Here is a 21,247-nt window from a genome sequence, read left to right as displayed (position 1 = left end):
TGTACTGTTTACTACATCGATCTATATATTTTATCACATTTAATCTAAAGAATCCAATGAGCTATTATTACTACATTTTATAATGGTGGAAGCTGAAGCACAAAATTGTTAACAAAGGTGTACTAATAATACAGTAAACTCAGCATTTGAACCCAAGTCTGTCTGACTTTAAAGTCCACACATATAACAACTATAATACATAGCTTTCATAATAAAACAAAGCCACAAAAATTCTCACAAAGCCTACCTTTAAAGGCTCCAAAAAATAAGATAATTATGTCAATAAATCATTTTAATACAAAGCCTCTTATATAGAATAAAACTCATCAAGATTTGTAAGGACAGTGTAACAGTGCCAACAGAGAGGTAAAGCTTGCAGAAACAATACAAAGTTTCATAAAAATGGACTGCTAAGTAGACGAAAGTACATGGAAACTAAATACTTCAGCTTGAAACACAGAAGACAGAGAAGTAACTAACTTTATAGCTTAGCTCAATTGTTCCATAAAGTAATTAAGAATTAGATAATATTACAATTGTTGGCATATGCTTATTATGCAAACGGATTTTCAGAAAAGAGTGTATCTTAATTTTCTCTGGAAATTTAAAAACTTTAAATAGATTCTCATTGATTTAGAATAATTCAATAATAACTAAAAATAAGATGGTATACCCTATTTCAAGGTCTCATTCATCTATATGAGTTTAGGAGATAGCCAGGAAATAAGAAATTCTACCAACCCTTGTCCTACAGCTAAGAATCTATGTTCTTCAAGTAGAGGGAGAAGTCCCATTTAACAACTTTAACATTTTAAATGTTAGAAAGACCATATCACTGAAAGACCATACCACTGATGTGCACACTTATCTATAATGCCCCCCCCTTTCAATATTTTAAATAACAAAAGACTATACTGCTGATAGATACAGTTGTCCACAAAAGAGCCAACCTCAAACATCAAGGGCTTGGACACAATTAATGTAAAAGTATTAGATAAGAATTCAAAATAGCACATAACTGAATTAACTGCAGGGTAGCTTGGAATTGGGTATGTATGATTACTAAAGAGGATAGTGATACTTTTCTTATTATATGTTTTCTGTTGGATTTAAACTAAGAAGAACATATATATCATTGCAAAAGTTGAAGTTATTTATTACAGAGAAAAGTTAAGATGAGTGACATAAAAGAACTAAAAACAAATAAAAATGAAAATCAGAATGTTGACTGTTTACATTGTCTTCTATCTCCATGATGAAATAAATACAGTTTAAGATACCAAAATATAGTGTAAATATCAAAATGAGTTTTGAAGACAGGCAATGAAAAATAACCATGTGCCTTGGATGAATGGACCAGATAACCTGTTAAAATATGATCTTAGCACTAAGATTTTATAATAGCTATTCATGTAGACATAAATTACTGTGATAGTTTGTTTTAGTTATAACATTTCAAACTCCATAATCTTTCTAATTTTATTCGCAAAGCAACAAATTCCATTTCAGGTTAGAATAACTATGGACAATATTAATTCATAAGGAATATTTAAATTACACATGGGAATTTTCTACTGGCTACTTCCTCTGCCAATTTCTTCTCATAGCACTAAGTTTTTAATTACTGATTACAGTGTATACTGGTTCACTTGGATGATAAAGAGCAAAACATTTTGAATTTAGATCCAGGATGGAAATTTAAAGTTTTATTTTTCCACTAGGCTGATATGCCGCCCAATGAAATTACTTAAGATCTTGTAGCAAAGTAGTATCACAGCAGGGTATGATCTCGAGATTCCTTTTAACTTCAAGACTTCAACCTTTACACTGATATAAAAGAAAGCATGACCCATGGAGCTCAGTGTTGTAAATGTACAGGTCACATTTATATTCATATTTATACTTTACATAAAGATGGTCTCAATACAGGGATAATATTATTAGCAATATTAAAATAGAATTTTGTTAATAACTTTAGATAATAAATATGAGAAAATCATGTTACACTTCAACGGACTTGAAATTTTTCCCACCTTTGTTTGCTTCATTCACTAGGTTTTCCAACAATTCAAAATTGGAAGACTTTCATACATATGTGTACATACTAGTGAAGCATTCCTATATTGCTTTTGGAGTAAAAATGAATGTTTACCTATACAATTTTCTCTTTAAATTCTCCAAACATAGCAATGTACACAGTAAAAATCATTCTTAAAACTCACATTTAACTACTTACATAAATGATTCTAAGCTATAAAATTAAATATAAAAAATATAAAATTTTATGCATGAGGTATATTTAATAAACAGGAAGGAAACTACAAAAATTACACATAAAATCAACCTAATCAGAAAATAACTGAATTATATAAATACAGATATACCTTGGGTATATCTGGGTTCTCATACAGGAACTGTATTTAAAGGAAAGCTAATATCTTTTAATATTATGCTGGTCTTTTGATAATATCATTATAAAATAATACTAACATGTAAGTTATATAACTGTTATCAAATAGTATTCTTCAAAATAAACTTTACCCTAGTAATTTTTTTAAAGCCGACAGGATTTCATGGATGATCCAAACCATAAGCATTTCCAAAGGATAAGGTTGGGACTACCATTTTTCCTCAACTTGTATTATAATCACTATGCTACATCTAGTAAGATGTTTTCATTTATTATCAAGGAAGTCATTCCTTTATGATTGTGTCAAGTCTTAATAATGTGTAAATTTGTATCTGCCTTAGTCTTAAAGAAGCTTTTATTAGCATGTCAGGGATAAAAACCAAATTTTACAACACATTTACACAGCACCAAGGATGTCAGGCATTATCTAAGTGTGTACAAATTACACATTCAAAGAAAACTTACCAGACAGTTGTTTCCACTTGACTGTCATTGAGCTGACGATTGTCCAGTTGGGCAAAAAGTGGAAAAAGCACTTGAATCCCTCCAATTGAATGAATTGCACTATGAATTGAATGTGTTACTATAGCTTTCACATCCTATGTTCAAAAACAAAAATGTGTATTAAATTTCTGAGGCATAAGTTATCATTATTTCCTTGTTCCAAATAACTCTGTAAAAAGAATTTCAAAAATATGGACATTTTTAAAGCCCTCAGTTATATAATTTTTGATACACATATAAAATAAAAACTTGAAATATCTTTGCCAACCACTTTAAATCTGAAACTTACATTGAGATTTTTATACTGAAATATGAAGCTATAAATGGAAAAATAATTTAGAATAAGAAATACCATCAGAAGATTTAAAGACATTCAAGTAATTTTTATGTGGGGGAGTTATATTAGTACATCCTTAAAGCAATGTATATTTTTGTGTCTAACAGCTATCTGTTCAGCTAGTCAAATGATTTTTTTTCCAAAGGATATATAACAGATAAGATAACAGAAATGATAGATTCCCTACTAACGAGACTGACTAGTCCAAGGTAAAGTATATTGCCAAAAAATTAAAATAAAAAAATAAGGTAGAAGGCAAAAATGTCGCAAAGAACTAGAAGATGAAAAAAAAAATACCAACTGTAGACCTATAGGTTGGTAATATTTAATACGTAAAATAGATACTGTTAATACTCAATGAAAATATGGAAACTAAGCTACTATTCACCTACCTGGAGCATTAGGGCATGTGGGGAATGCACAAAAATTGATGCATTTTCCTTTGGTGATGATTCCAGGCATAGTTGCGCATCAGTGGCCTTAGCATTATACGTAAATGCAATGCTACTTGCAAGTTTCCCATCATACAGAACCTGTTTATGATGTTCTGCCAAATGAATGTCACTCTCAGATTTAAATTTGAAGGTACTCTGAAAAAATAAAACTAAATTAAATTCTCTTTTTAAATGTAACATAATAAAACTCTAAAGTCTTAAAGCACAGAAGTATTTAAGATAATAAACAATTTGTTTTGACCCTTCCATGTGTCAGGTATTAGTCAATGGTATTATATTATTTTGTTAGCTCACTTCAGTTCTAGGAGTTAAATTGTACTCAGCATGCTAATAAACACACTCAGATCTTCATATTCTCATTTTTATTGTTGTTTTGATTATCTACAAAATAATTTTATTAGAAAAAAAATGTACATTCAGATGTTATTAAATATAAAGGGAGTTTGATTTAATACTTCATGACATAAATTTAATGTTTCTTGTTAACACATTCACAAGTATTTACATGAGTATACAGTACCTGGGACATCAATTACTCATATAGAAAAATGAGTATCATTTAAGACTATGAAGAATATTTATGTGTAGAAATATTTAGGTCTTAAGTATAGCAACATATTGAATAACAATACCACTCTACAAAAGCATCAGAAAGTCATGTTAAACCCAGAAGTTCATATATATATATATATATATATATATATATATATATATATGAATTTTAATTTGTATTTTATTCGCAAATTTGTAATTAAATGCAAACATTTAAAAACACTGTGCATATATAAAGTGTCACCACTTTATATACAGAATACAGAAATAATAAAGATGTACTAGCTGTAATAAAAAAAAAGTATTGGTAGAAATGGTTAAAATTTCGCTACAGATATAAACCTGACAATGACAATGACAAGTAATATTTCACCTTTGCAACAATTACATGATATCAGTATTTTTATTATTTTCAACCTAACAACTATGAAAACTGAATGTTAGAAAAATTAAGATCTGGAATAGATGGTACCAGTATCAATGGATTAAAAGTGAAGTGACCTATATTATAATCTAGGCTCTACCGCTAATTATCTCTAGACCTCTATTTGGTGTCAAAGGTATCATTTAACCAATGTGGCTCGATTGGTTACTGTTACAGTAAGATTAAACCAAACGTTCCAAACTCACATTCTTGTAGGAAGTGAACAGACACAGGCATAAATGAAGCAGGACAAGTGGGGGTTTCTTCAGACTACAGAAGTACACGTCCTGTCTAAAAGTGTTCCTCAATGTTCAGCTCAAGTCAATTATTGTACCATGTTGCCAGTTCCTCAATACTTTTCAAAAGGAACATGAACTCTGGACTTTTACATAAATATAAAATCATCTAATTTGTAATTTAATGCAAATATTTAAAAACACTGGGCAGACCAAACATGTCAGGTCAAATTCAGCCCATTTTGTACTTCTAAACTCGTATCCAGACAGCCTTCCTTACTGGAACCTGGATGCAAACCACTGAATTAGGCACATGCAAAGGGAAGAGCAGCATGAATAAATGAAAATTTGTACATAAGTAGCTATGGAAGGATGATACTTTTTGTCCTTTAAATGTAAGCACATTTACATATTTTGATATTAGAAATAAGCTAACCCAATTGCAGTATTTGGGATCAGACCTTGCTTTCTGTTCTCAATTAAATGGAATGCAGAACTTTATCTGCCACCCCAGAGATTTAAAATGTAATCTGTTTATGTAACTCACAGATTCACACCTCCCAATCTAGAGGCAACAGTTGGGCTTAAAATATGTTCTGGTTTAAAATAAAGATTATATTTCAGTCCCTTTTGTACTAAAGAATTGGTGACAATTACAATAAAAAAAGATTTTTTTTAAAGTCTTCTTTGAAAGGAGTCAACATGGTGGAGAAGTAGGGGGACCCGAAGTTCCCTTATCCCTCAAACACAGCAGTACTGAGGTCAGGAGACTTAGAATTTCAGGAATCTCAGCTACAGAGTGACAGAAACATCTCAAGGGGCCCTTGGTGACAAATTGGTAGGCCATAGATGCGTGATTATGAATTGGGAGAGATAAAACACATGGCGTAGGCAGAGAGGAGAGGGATCCCCTTCTGTGGATAGACAAAAGGAAGAGAAAGAGAGGGTATGGAAGTGTAGGATTGTATTTGAACAAGAGAAAACCCACAGACTGGGTAACGGGAAAAAAGGAGAAAGAACCAATTTCTAACACAATCCAGAGTTGCAGGACTTTCTCTGGACTGGGAGCAGACACACTGTACACTCTCCTGATGGGGAGGAGGAGCCAGCCCCAGGCTGGGTAGCTAGCTCAGAGGGCAGTCAGAGAGAGCAGTCGTCTCCCTTGGGTGCTGTGGTAAGAAGGTATATAGCAGCTCCATGGACAAAAGATCCTGCAGACACCCACCAGCCAGAGGCCCTCTGTCTGCCGGCTGGGCAAAATGGCACTACACTGGAACTGGGGCATTGGAGCAGGATCCTTTAAATTCAGGGCCAGTCTGAATCCCAGCCAAGTGCCTGGGAGGCACAGGAAGCTGTGGAACGGGACAAAAGGGACACACGGGCTGCTCGTGCAGGTGCTGCACTGTGAGAATAGCCTGAACACAGTGGTTTGGGTCATCTGGTCTGGGGAGGAGAGACTGGGGTGTCAATATTTTTCTCCCCATCACCAAAAAGGTGGGGCTTCAGAGAACAGAAAACAGGCCCACTGTGGAGGCTGGACCCGCCTATACCAAACCACACCCCTCTTTGCTTGGTAGCTGAGTATCTACCAGAGCAAGATTGACAATGACAGAACCAGATGGCCCCTCCTGCAGACCAGTAGAGTCACCAGTTCCAAGGCACCGTCAGATATTGGTCTAGCAGTTTTGCATTTTCTGATTTGATTCTTGGTCAACTCTTATTTTATATATAACATATATGTAATATTTTTTTCCTTCCCTTTCTTCCTCTTCTTTCTTCCCTTCTCTATTCTGGTTGTTGGTTTGTTTAACCAAACATTTTTAATCTATTCTTTTTATACTTCCTCTATATCTCCTTCTTATTTATTTTCCTCTCTCTCTCTCTCTCTGAAGACAAAGACTCCAAAACACATCCTGAAGGGCCAGACCCTGGACAGTGTATGACCCCTTTTTAATATAGTAGTGCTCGCCGGTGCAGGACATGTAATAAGCTATTAAAACACATAAGGGACAGAAAACTAGCCAAAATGATGAAAACGAAGAATTCTCCTCAAAAGAAATTCCAGGAAGAAATGACAGCTAGAGAATTGCTCAAAACAGATATAAACAATATATCTGATCAAGAAAGAATAATTGTCATAAGATTAATAGCTGGGCTTGAAAAAAAGCTTAGAAGACAGCAGAGAATCTATTGCTACAGAGATCAAGGAACTAAGAAATAGTCACGATGAATTAAGAAAATGTTGTGCAAAATAAACTAGAGGTGGTGACAGCAAGGATGGAGGAAGCAGAGAAGAGAACAAGTGAAATAGAAGACAAAATTACGGAAAATGATGAAGCCGAGAAAAAGAGAGATAAGAAAATACTAGACAATAAGGGGAGAATTAGAGAACTAAGTGATTCAATGAAATTTAATAATATCCATATCATAGGAGTTCCACAAGAAGAGAGAGAGAAAGGGGCAGAAGGTTTACATGAACAAGTTATAGCTGACAATTTTCCTAATCTGGGTAAGGAAGCAGACATCCAAATCCAGAAGGCACAGAGAACTCCCTTCAGATTCAACAAGAATAGGTCTTTGCCATGGCATTATCATAGTGAAACCGACAAAATACAAAGATAGAGAATTCTGAAAGCAAGTAGGGACAAATAGGCTTTAATCTACAAGAGTAGACACATAAAGGTAGTAGCAAACTTGTCTAGTGAAACTTGGCAGGCCAGAAGGCAGTGGCAGGAAATATTCAAAGTGCTGAATAGAAAAAATACGCAGCCAAGAATCCTTTATCCAGCAAGGCTGTCATTCAGAATAGAAGGAGAGATAAGGTCTTTCCAAGACAAACAAAAACTGAAGGAGTTCATGACTACTAAGTCCACGCTATGAATGGAACGTTGCAAAGACTACAAAGGACCAGAGACATTACCACACGCATGAAACCTACAGGTAACAATGACACTAAATCCATATCTTTTAATAATAACTCTAAATGTAAATGGACTAAATGCCCCAATCAAAAGACATAGGGTATCAGAATAGATAAACAAATAAGATCCATCTATATGCTGTCTACAAGAGACTCATTTTAGACTTGAAGAGAGGGGATAGAGAACAATCTATCACACTACTGAAGTCAAAAGAAAGCTGGAGTAGCCATACTTATATCAGACAAACTAAATTTTAAACTAAAGACTGTAACAAGAGATGAAGAAGGGCATTATATCATAATTATGGGGTCTATCTATCAAGAAGAGCTAACAATTATAAATGTTTACGCCCCCAACATGAAGGCACCCAAATATATAAATCAGTTAATCACAAACATAAGCAATCTTATTGATAAGAATACAGTAATTGCAGGGGACTTTAATATACACTAACAACAATGAACAGATCATCTAGACAGAAAATTAATAAAGAAATAATGGCTTTGAATTATACACTGAACCAGATGGACTTGGCAGATATATTCAGAACACATCCAAAAGCAGCAGAATACACATTCTCCTCGAGTGCACATGGAACATTCTCCAAGATAGATCACATACTGGGTCACGAAACAGCCTCAATAAACATAAAAGAACTGAGATCATACCATGCAGATTTTCAGACCACAATGCTACGAAACTTGAAATCAACCATAAGAAAAAATTTGTAAAGTCTCCAAATGCATGGAGGTAAAGAACATTCTACTAAAGAATGAATGGGTCAAGCAGGCAATTAAGGAAGAAATTTAAAAATACATGGAAGCAAATGTAAATGAAACCACAACAGTCCAAAGCCTTTGGGATGCAGCAAAGGCAGTCATAAGAGGAAAATACACTGCAATCCAGGTGTATCTCAAGAAAAAAGAAAAATCCTAAATACAAAACCTAAACATACAACTAAAGGAACTAGAAACAGAAGAGCAAAGAAACCCCAAAGCCAGCAGAAAAAGAGAAGTAGTAAAGATCAGAGCAGAAATAAACAATATAGAGTCCAAAAAAATGGTAAAACATATCGATGAATCTAAGAGCTAGTTTTTTGAGAAAATAAACAAAATTGATAAATCCCTAGCCAAACTTCTCAAAAAGAAAACAGAGAGAACCCAAATAGATAAAATCACGAATGAAAGATCACAACACCACAGAAATACAAACAATTATTAAAGAATACTATGAAGAATTATATGCCAACAAACTGGACAACCTGGAAGAAATGGACAAATTCCTAGACACCCAAACACTACCAAACTCAAACGGAAAGAAATAGAAAATTTGAACAGACCCATAATCAGCCAAGGTAATGAATCAGTTATCAAAAATCTCCCAATAAATAAGTCCTGGGCCAGATGGCTTCCCAGGGAAATTCTACCAGACATTTAAAGCAGAGTTAATACCTATCGTTCTCAAGCTGTTCCAAAATATAGAGGTGGAAGGAAAGCTTCTGGACTCATTCTATGAAGCCAGCATTACCTTGATTCCCAACAGACAGAGACCCCACTAAACGGAGAGTTACAGGCCATATCCCTGATGAACACGGACGCAAAAATTCTCAATAAGATACTAGCAAATCGAATTCAACAGTACATTAAAAGAATATTCACCATGATCAAGTGGGATTCATTCCTGGGCTGCAGGGCTGGTTCAATATTCACTAATTAATCAATATGACACATCACATTAATAAAAGAAAAGATAAGAACTATATGATAGTGTCAACAGATGCAGAAAAAGCATTTGACAAAATACAGCTTCCTTTCCTAGTAAAAACCCTCAAGAAAGTTGGGATAGAAGGAACATACCTTAACATCATAAAAGCCATGTATGAAAAGCCCACAGCTAACATCATCCTCAATGGGGAAAAACTAAGAGCTTTCCCTCTGAGATGAGGAACATGACAGGGATGTCCACTCTCACCACTGTTGTTTAACACACTATTGTAAGTCCTAGCTTCAACAGACAACAAAATGAAATCAAAGGCATCCAAATTGGCAAAGAAGTAGTCAAACTTCTTTGACACACTCTACATGGAAACATCACACTCTACATGGAAAGCCCTGAAGATTCCACCAAAAAGGCAGTTAGAAATGATACATGAATTCAGCAAAGTTGCAGAATACAAAATCAATGTACAGAAACCAGTTGCTTTTCTATACATCAATAATAAAGCAATGGAAAGAAAAATTAAGAAATTGATCCCATTTACAATTGCACCAAGAACCATAAAATACCTAGGAATAAACTTACCCAAAGATGTAAAAGATCTGGATGCTGAAAACTATAGAAAACTTATGAAGGAAATTGAAGAAGACACAAAGAAATGGAAAACCATTCCGTGCTCATGGATTGGAAGAACAAATGTTGTTAACACGTCAATACTACCCAAAGCAATGTACACCTTCAGTGAAATCCCAATCAAACAATTCTAGCATTCTTCTCAAAGCTAGAACAAACAATCCTAAAGTTTGTATGGAACCACAAAAGACCCTGAATAGCCAAAGTAATGTTGAAAAAGAAAACCAAAGCAGGAGGCATCACAATCCTAGACTTTACCCTCTACTACAAAAGCTGTAATCATCAAGACAGTATGGTATTGGCACAAAACCAGACACATAGACCAATGGAATAGAATAGAGAACCTACAATTGGACTCACACATGGACAGTGAACTAATCTTTGACAAAACAATAAAGAGTATCCAATGGAAAAAAGTCTCTTTAGCAAATGGTACTGGGAGAACTAGACAGCAATATGCAGAACAATGAACCTGGACCACTTTCTTACACCATACACAAAAAAAACTCAAAATGGATGAAAGACCTAAATAGGAAACAGGAAGCCATCAAAACCCTAGAGGAGAGGGGCGCCTGGGTGGCGCAGTCGGTTAAGCGTCCGACTTCAGCCAGGTCACGATCTCGCGGTCCGGTAGTTCGAGCCCTGCGTCGGGCTTTGTGCTGACAGCTCAGAGCCTGGAGCCTGTTTCCGATTCTGTGTCTCCCTCTCTCTCTGTCCCTCCCCTGTTCATGCTCTGTCTCTCTCTGTCCCAAAAAATAAATAAACGTTGAAAAAAAATTGTTTAAAAAAAAAAAAAAACCCTAGAGGAGAAAGCAGGCAACAACCTCTTTGACTTCAGCCTCAACAACTTCTTACTTGACACCTCTCCGAAGGCAATGGAAATAAAAGCAAAAATGAACTACTGGGACTTCAACAAGATAAAAACCTTCTGTACTACAAAGCAAACAATCAACAAAACTAAAAGGCAACTGATGGAATGGGAAAAGATATTTGAAAATGGCATATCAGATAAAGGTTAGTATCCAAAATCTATAAAGAACTTATCAAACATCCTAAAAACAAATAATCCAGTGAAGAAATGGGCAGAAGACATGAATAGATACTTTTCCAACAAAGACATTCAGATGGCCAACAGACACATGAAAAGATGCTCAATGTCACTCATCACCAAGGAAATACAAATCAAAACAACACTGAGATACCACCTCACACCTGTCAGAGTGGCTAAAATTAACAACTCAGGAAACAGATGCTGGCAAGGATGTGAAGAAACGGGAACCCTCTTGCACTGTTGGTGGGAATGCAAACTGGTGCAGCTGTTCTGGAAAACAGTGTGGAGGTTCCTCAAAAACTTAAAAATAGAATTACTCTATGACCTAGCAATAGCACTACTAGGAGTTTATCCAAAGGATACAGGAGTGTTGATTCGCAGGGGAATATGTACCCCAATGTTTATAGCAGTGCTTTCAACAACAGCTAAATTATGGAAAGAGCCCAAATGTCCATCAGCTGATGAATGGATAAAGAAGATGTGGCTTATATATACAATGTAATACTATTTGGCAATGACAAAGCAGGAAATCATGCCATTTGCAACAACGTGGGTGGAACTGGAGGATATTATGCTAAGTGAAAAAAGTCAGTCAGAGAAAGATAGATATCACATATTTTCACTCATATGTGGAATCTGAGAAACTTAACAGAAGACCATGGGGGAAGAGAAGGGGGAAAATATGTCAAACAGAGAGGGAGGCAAACCATAAGAGACTCTTACATACAGAGAACAAACTGAGGGTTGACAACGGGGGGGTGGAGAGGGGAAGAGAGGAAAATGGGTGATGGGTATCTGAGGAGGGCACTTGTTGGGATGAGCACTGGGTGTTGTACATAAGCGATGTCAGGGGAATCTACTCCCAAAGCCAAGAGCACACTGTATACATTGTATGTTAGCTAACTTGGCAATAAATTATATTTTATAAATAAATAAATAAATAAATAAATAAATAAATAAATAAATAAGGATTATCTGAATGAAATTATGAGTTAACTATATAAGGTAGTAATATTGGCAACATAAAACCATTTTAATTTGCCTTCTTCACTGGTTGCCTTGGTATTATAATATCAACATTTTAATATGTATTTCAATAAGATTATAAATGCTCAAAAGGTTTAATATTTATGCTTCTAACATAATCATTTTCAAAAAAATTTTCACAAATATGTTAGAATTTTTACTTACATTGCAAAGAACTGATCAGAAGCAGATTTAATTATTTTGGAGGAATAAGACATATGAGTTTGTTTATTGAAATAACTATTTCAGTAAAGGAGGACTATTAGCTATTTAGCTGAGGAATTTGAGGAAAGAGTATCTATGACATCGAGACATTGGGGAAGCAGACTAAATAAGGAAGAGGGGAGTCAAGGAGTTGGATGACCCAAAAGCAAGTTGGAGTTTAACCAGGTGGAGTAGTGCTACCTCCTTATGTTGATGATGTTATACCAAGAAAAGCAATGTGTGGGGCACCTGGGTGGCTCAGTTGGTTGAGGCACCGACTTTGGCTCAGGTCATGATCTCATGGTTTGTGAGTTTGAGCCCCGCATCGGGCTCTATGCTGACAGCTCTGAGCCTGGAGCCTGCTTGGGATTCTGTGTCTCCCTCTGTCTCTGCCCCTCCCCCACTCATGCTCTGTCTCTGTCTCAGAAATAAATATTAAAAAAATTTTTTTTTTTTTAAAGAAAAGCAATGTGTAGACAGGAACTGGAGGAAGAGCAACGTAAGTTCCAGCTAGTGGAGCTACATTGTATTAAGGGTTTGGGGGGATTTGACACAAACAAAGGCAAAAAAAGCAAAAATAAACCAGTGGGACTATATCAAACTAAAAACTTCCGCACAGTGAAGGCAACCACCAACAAAATGAAAAGGCAAGCTACCAAACAGGAGAAAAAACTTGCAAATCAATTTCCTGATAAGGGGCTAATATAAAATACATATATAGAACTCATACAGCTCAACACCAAGAAAACAGTCTAATTTAAAAATGGGCAGAGGACTTGAATAGACATTTTTCCAAAAAAGACATAAGGATGGTAACAGACACATTTCACTAATTAGTGAAATGCAAATCAAAACCACAATAAGCTGTAACTTCACACCTGTTGGAATGGCTATTACTGAAAAAACAAGACATAACAAGTGTTGCCAAGGAGGTGGAGTAAAGAAAATCCTTTTGCACTGCTGGTGGGAAAGTAAACTGGTGCAGCAACTATAGAAAAGAGTATGATGTGTTCTCAAAACCTTAAAACTAGAATTACTATATGATCTAGCAATTCTACTTCTAGATATTCATCCAAAAAAAAAAAATGAAAACACTAACTCGTAAAGATATCTGCACTCCCATGATCACTGCATTGTTTACGATAGCCAAGACATGGAAGCAACTTCAGTGTCCATAGATGAGTAACTGCATAAGGAAAATGTTGTACATGTATGTATACAAGGGGATGTTATTCAGCCATAAAAACGAATGAAATCTTGCCATTTGCAATGACATGAATGGACCTTGAGGACATTATGCTAAGTGAAATAAATCAGAGAAAAGCAACTATACAACCTTACTTATATGTGGAATCTAAAGCAAGCAAGCCAACAAACAAACAGAAAGAATTCACAGATACAAAGAATGGCCAGAGGTGGAGAGAAGAGATAAATAAAATGGGTGAAGAAGGTCAAAGAGTATAAACTTCTACTTACAAGATGAATAAATTCTGAAGAACAATATAAAGAATGTTGATCACAGTTAACAATACTGTATTGTATATTTGGAAGTTGCTAAGAGAGCAGATTTAAAAGTCCTCAGTACACACAAAAAATTATACCCATGTGAGGTGATGGATGGGTCAGCTAACCTTACGATGGCAGTCTTTTCACAATATACACATGTATCAGATCATTATATTGTATGCTTTAAATGAATGGAATGTTATATGTCAATTATATCTCAATAAAACTTGGGGGAAAGCTTTGAAATTAAAAAAGTAAGATACTGTCTTCTCAGTTTTTTACAGTGCAATAAATAAATAGCTAAAAACATTGGGCTCAAAATTAGTTCGACTTATGTCTGAATCCCAACCCTATCACACACTAGGTGTGTATACATCCCCAAGTTATTTACCTCTCATCTCGTATTACACACCTTACAGACAAAATAGTAAATAGAGAACTTTGAACAATACCTGGATCTTTAAAAGCAACACAAAATGGCAGCTGCTATTTTTACCGCATCCTTTCCTACTTAGTATTATACAAGTATTTTTCTGTAAGATATTTTTTCATAAATGTCACTCACAAAATATATACCAAAAATTTTATGTAATGACATATGGTAGTGAACATCCAGATATCTGTAACATAGTTGCTAATGAGGCAAAACCTCATTGAATAGAACCTAATCACCCAAACTGGAATTACTTAACATAAACATGGGAAAATGTTCCAGAACACTGCTAAACTCAACCAAATTAAGTTTATCTAATAGCTACAAGAGCAGAGACTTGCTATTTTCTAATAACATCTGAAAACTTCACCAATGTTAAGAATATAGCCATTTCCATTGAATTATGTAAGAATAACATATATATGGCAATACCTACTGCTCTCTCCAGTATCGCTATGTGACTAGTATTACTGATATTAATAGGTAATGACACAACATTCCATGAATTATGTTTCCTACTGTGCAACTTAAGAGAATGCTGCCACCTATACATTGGAGAATTTTCCCTTCAAAATGAATAATCTAGGGGTGCCTGGGTGGCTCAGTCAGTTGAGCGTCCAATTTCAGCTTAGGTCATCATCTCACAGTTCATGGGTTTGAGCCCCCCCATCAGGTACTGTGCTGACAGCTCAGAGCCTGGAACCTGCTTCGGATTCTGTGTGTGTCTCTATCCTCCCCTGGTCACACTCTATCTCTCTTTCTCTCTCTCAAAAATAAATAAAACATTTTTAAAAGTTTTCAAAAATAAAAAGTAAAAATAATATGAATAATGTATATTAATAATAATATGAAGTAAAATTACTTCAAACTCTAATATCTACATTTCCAAACTTCTCTAGGAAAATATATATATAGAATCAATCCATTCTCTTACCACAGATTTTTTTATAATTCCAAATGACTGGAAAAACAAAATTCATTATTTTGATATTCAAAGTCTTCAATAACTTGGTTTCAACCAATCATAATCATCCTCACATCCCACCATAAATCACTCAGCCTACTCTGTATTCTACCATGAAGCCATGTCTGTTTATGGATTAATCCATAAACACACCCTATACTCCCTTGATTCTTTCCATTTAATCATGCCCTCTTTTTCACATTCTATCATCATGTCCTGCTCACCGTCTGAAATTTACGTATTTTTCAAGAACCCTAAAAAACTTTTTCCTTTGAAGAATTCCTAAAGTGTTTGTAGCTGAAATTAATCATCCTTTCACAGAACTTTAACAGCATTTACATTATATTTCCTTTCTGGTACACATATCAACTTTTAATTATAAACATTTAGGAATATAATTATTCTCATAAAGAGAGTATAAGTTTGATCATTTTTAATCCTCTAAAGCTTAGAACAATTCCTTGAATATAATAAATACGTAGTACACTGATGAAATTTACTCAATGGCATGCCCTGAAATCATTATTACCAACCCTTAACAAGCAAGATTATAAAGAAAAGATTATAGTCACAAACATGCCAACAAGTAGATCAGCACAGAAAATTTCACTGCATGAAGTGCAGTCAGTTGTTTCACACAGTGGATAATTATTCGTCAAATCAAATCTTTAAAAATGATAACGGTATATATAAAATTAGCAGAAATGCCAAGTATCAACACTATAATAACCACCGTATTTCAAATATTAAATTAGAGAAACACTGGTACCAACCACTATCCAAGAGAAATTTTTAACACAATGATACCAAGAAACTACTTATATGAAATTAATCAATCATTTCCCAATATTAAGCAATTTCCTGTAACTCATTTTTCTAATATGAGTAAAAAGTTTTCAACATGCATGCAGTTGCACGGAAGAATAGATCTTGATAGGCTGGTAATTTTAAAAGTTAAACTGCAAAAGCAATCAATATTATATAATCATAAAAGATACACTTTGCAGACATGATTTGATTGGACATCTGTGTGAGTAATTATAATCTAGTAGAATAAAACTCCAAAATTTCTATACCACTACTATCATTCGTTTGTACGACAATTACTGAGCAGCTGAGGATATGGAGATAAAGCTCTAACTGGGCTGACACTCCGTAGACTCAGACAACTGTGTGACCTCTACTACGCCTCTTCTGCTATTAGTTAACACCTACTTTCTGCTAGGGTTCGTGGAGCTTCACCCCATAAATGTACAACTCTACCCTGGGCAAAGATGAACAGGGAACCCTCACGGACTTCTGCCTCTACCCCAACAGCTTTGTCCTTTTCTGCACCCTGTTCCACATATTCTAGCTGTTTGAGCTGCCCTTAATTCTGATCTCAACCTCCTCCGCTCAGCTTACCTCCACCTCCTAGCGCCTCAATAAAAATGTTGGCCCCAGCCAGATACCAAAGATGAATATCCAGCTCATCTTAAATATATTTCTACCTGCAAGGATGTCAGGACTATGCTATGTATATTGACAAGTGTCAAAGAAACGATAGTTTGCATAGTTTGCCCATTTTTATAGTTATTTACAGCAGTAGGGCACATTCACTACCAGTTACTCCAAAAATGGATAAAATCAGGTTGGATGTTTTCTGAAATTAATTAATTAAGCCAGCACTTATTTCTTTTTTATTTTAGCCATTCTGACTAAAAGTGTACAAAGGTATCTCATTGTGGTTTTGATTTGCATTTCCCTGATGATTAGTGATGTTAAGCATCTTTTCATGTGTCTGTTGGCTATATGTATAGTCTTCTTTGAGAAAATGTCTATTCAGGTCCTCTTTCCATTTTTTAATTCGATTGTTTGTTTTTTGGGAGTTGCATTGAGTGAATTCTTTATATATTTTGGATATTAACCTCTTATCAGATATATCATTTGTCAATATCTTCACTCATTCATTAGGTTGCCTTTTCATTTTGTTGGTGGTTTCCTTCCTTCCTTCCTTTCTATTTTGATATAGTCCTAATAGTTTACTTTTGCTTTTGTTTCCCTTGCCTTAGGAAACATATCTAGAAAAATGCTGCTAAGGCCAATGGGCAAAATAACTAGAGGGACTGGAAGATACAAGTTTCCAGTTATAGAATAAATAAGTCACAGGAAAAAAAGGCACAGCATTAATAACATAGTCAATGATACTGTAATAGTGACGTGTCGTGATGAATGGTAGTTACACTTGCACTGAATGTAGCGTAATGTAAAAACTTGTCAACTCACTATGTTGTACATCTAAAACGTATGTAACATTGGGCCACCTATAGTCAAATAAAAATTTAATTAATTAAGAAACTGTGTAATTGGATAGGTTTTAGACGATTGTTTTGCAAATTCTGTTCCTCATCTCCACGGGAAAAAAAATCAGTTAAAGAGTACCAATGGATCCAAAAAGGAACAACAACAACAACAACAACAAAACCAGCATTTTCAGTTGGATGAATTTATGAGAGGTAATCGAGAGAAGCAGATTATTGCCTACTAAAATAAATAAAACTCACTTATTCCTAATGAATTTCAAAAAATCTTAAAAGTTTCATGAGCCTGACTGAATCAGTTTTCAAGCTATGTTCTCTATGAAGCATTTCTCAGTTCCTACAATCAGAATCCTTTTCCATGATCCCACTGGACTTACTGTTTTCAGATTGTATCAGGATGATAAATTCAATCAACTTCACTTTTTAGCTTTTTTGTAGGTCTTTCTCCCTTACTTGGTTGTAAGTTACTTAAAGGTAATTGAGAGCTTTGCATGTTCCATAATGCCTATAATAGTGCTCCATGTATAGAAATGGCTTAACAAATGTTCTCTGAATTTTAAAGTTGTATGAGGAAATTCATCCAAATAGAATTGTTTTTCCTCTAGTCATTTCAAAGCTACTTCTATTTTTTAATGTTTATTTATTTATTTTGAGGGGTAGAGGAAGGAGGGGCAGAGAGACAGAGAATGAATCCCAAGCAGGCTCCAGGCTGTCAGCACAGAGGCCACTGCGGGGCTCAATCCCACCAACCATGAGATCATGACCTGAGTAGAAATCAAGAATCAGACACTTAACCGACTGAGCCACCCAAGCACCACTAAAGTTACTTTTTAAATGACTTTTCTTTATCCAGGGAAAATTCAGAATTTAGAATAAAATTATCCATTCCTCTTTAATATTTTGGTATTTTAATTTTTATTTTATTATTCTTTTTTTGAGAATATGCATACCCTTAAAGATCATACTTTTAAGATTACAAATATGCTATCCTATTTCTTCTTTGATTCTGCGTTTCTTTATGGATTCAATTCGGTCATTAAACTTTTGTTATCTACTATTGCTAAAACCTACCACTTTCCAGTTTTTGTCTATTTAAATATCTTTATTTGACTTTGTGCCCTTTTCCTTTACTTGCTACATGTATGAAAGAGTTGGTTGCTTTGAGAAACACAGCAAGCATTAAGTATGAATATGAAATCATCAATGTTCTTCGCCACAAACTGCACTTATAACCAGTAAATTCTTTTTTGAGCTGAAATTCTTGTACTAATAATTACTAATATAATTCATTCTTATAATCCTCAGTGATTTAAGTGAAAAGTCCTAAAAAACACTAAAGATATCACTCTGGCTCCTGGTTACTAGCCTTTAAAAATAATGCTGAAATAGCTTATTAACTCTAATCGTTTTTTATAATCTTATCATGCTTAAGAACTCAGAATACCTGCTTTCTAAAAATAATGATTGAAATAAAATACTGAAAAATGGGTTACTAAATAGTAATTAGCTTTGGCATGTTGGCATTTTAACAATTCTGAAATGTATGTGCATTCTTCTGTCTGGAAAAAAAACCTTAACTTTCATTTTGTTTATATTGCTTCCAGTGAAATAAACAATGTTTAATATATTCTCTAGAAGTTATAAAATATTTTTGGGAAATATCATATAAGAAGTCTAAAACAACTATTCTTATTTGAAAAAAAATGTCCTTAATTTTTTTCAGTCCATGATGCAAATATCATAATTCCCTGCTTTGGCTTGTAGGAGCAAAACTACCTCACATTATAATTAACTAAATACAACATTTTTAGTTTTTTGGTTTTTTTTTTTTTAGTTATGATACAACTTAAGTGACTTAATAATTTTCTTATACTTACTCCATTTGGGTTATTTACATCACTTCCAACACTTCAAAATTACATATGAAAGTATAATAAGCATGCTTGTGCATATATATATCAGTATTTAGTAAATTATTCTTTGAAGGATTTCCAGAAGCAGAATTGTTACATAAAATGGTACGAGTAGCATGGGGATGAGAATGAGGAGTGACTGCCAATAGGCATGCACAGTGATAGAAATGTTCTAAACTTGGACGGCAGGGATGTCAATACAACTCTGTAAGTTGCTTAAAATAATTTACTTGTAAACTTGAAATGAGTGAATTGTACAGTGTAGAAATTACATTTCAATGAAGATGTTATATTTTTTAAAATGAAAAAAGAGGGTTATGGACATTTTCCAGCCAGACATTGAGAGATGGAATGAGACAGGAAAATACAACCCATACATATGGAAAATATGCAGGCAATAGAAACTGCCAGTGAGAGCACACAGATGTTAGCTTTAACAGGAAAAGGCTCCAACGTAGCCATTAAAAATATGTTCAAAGAACTAAAAGAAAATAATAATTAGAGAAGTAAATGCAGGTATTATGATAATGTCATATTAAATAGATAACATCAATTAAGACAGAAATACTATAAAAACAATCCAAATGGAAATTCTGGAGTTGAAAGTGTAACTGACCTGAAAACTTTTCTAGAGGTCAACAAAAGATTTGAACAAAGCAGAGGACAGAATTAGCAAACATGAAAATAATAAAGATTATGTAATCCAAAAACCAGAGAGAAAAATGAGTGAAGAAAATGGAGCCTCAGAGAAATCTGGGAAACATGTACCAACATATGCAGAATGGGATGGCTGAAGTAGAGAAGAAAAAGAGAAAAATATTAAAAAATTTGATGGCTGAGAACTTGCCAAATTTTTGGAAAACACCAATTTACATATTCAGCCCATGAACTCAAAGAAAAATGAAAGCAAAGAAATATACAGACAGGAAAATCATAGTAAAAATGCTGAAAACCAAAGACACGGAGACAATCTTAAAGCAGCATGAGAAAAATGACTCTTCACCTAAAAAGAACACCAGTAAGTTCAAGAGTTGACTTCTCATCTAAAAAAATGGGAGGCCATGGGGCACCTGGACAGCTCCGTCGGTTAAGCGTCTAACTTTGGCTCAGGTCATGATCTTGCAGTTCGTGAGTTTGAACCCCACATGGAGTTGTCTGCTGTCAGCACAGAACCCACATAGGATCTTCTGTCCTCTTCTCTCTCTGTACCTCATCCACTCTCTCTCAAAAATAAACACTTAAAAATAATAATAATAATACATAAATAAATGGAGGCCAGAACATGGTGAAATACAATATTCAAAGTGCTCAAAGAAAATCTTTCAACCAAGAATTTATATCCAGGAAAGCCATCTGAAAACAAAATGAAATACATTCAAAAAACATAAAAACTGAGACAGTTTGTTGCTATCTGACCTACCCTACAAGAAATAACAAAGGAAGTCCTTCAAACAAAAAGAAACCCAAAAACTAACTTGAATACACACACACACACACACACACACACACAGTGACAAATATAAAGATAAGCAAAGTAAATCAAACATGTATACTCAAGTCATCGAAAAAGAAAACCAAAGCAAGAAAACAGAACACTAAACAGTATATGAAAAATTTCTTGAAATACAAAAAGATGCAAAACTGCATACTGAAAGTGCACAC

General features: G+C 34.4%; 1 protein-coding gene across 11 annotated transcripts in view; it reads right to left on the bottom strand.

Annotated features, from left to right (window-relative positions):
• The window catches only part of NBEA (neurobeachin), a 689,863-nt gene that overhangs the window by 553,519 nt on the left and 115,097 nt on the right, over positions 1-21,247 (bottom strand). For 10 of the 11 annotated variants that reach the window (XM_040448178.1, XM_040448180.1, XM_040448182.1 and 7 more), the window contains exons 9-10: positions 3,644-3,841; positions 2,876-3,009 (exon numbers count right to left, since the gene is read on the bottom strand). In XM_040448178.1, coding sequence (XP_040304112.1) covers positions 2,876-3,009; positions 3,644-3,841 — 332 coding nt within the window. Of the gene's footprint in view, positions 1-2,875; positions 3,010-3,643; positions 3,842-21,247 lie in introns of those variants that run through there. The other variant, XM_040448187.1, reaches the window with a different exon arrangement.

This window comes from Herpailurus yagouaroundi, unplaced genomic scaffold, assembly GCF_014898765.1.
Source record: "Herpailurus yagouaroundi ecotype Mexico unplaced genomic scaffold, PumYag 197, whole genome shotgun sequence".
Classification (NCBI taxonomy): domain Eukaryota; kingdom Metazoa; phylum Chordata; class Mammalia; order Carnivora; family Felidae; genus Herpailurus; species Herpailurus yagouaroundi.
This window is presented reverse-complemented; position numbering and strand designations above follow the sequence as displayed.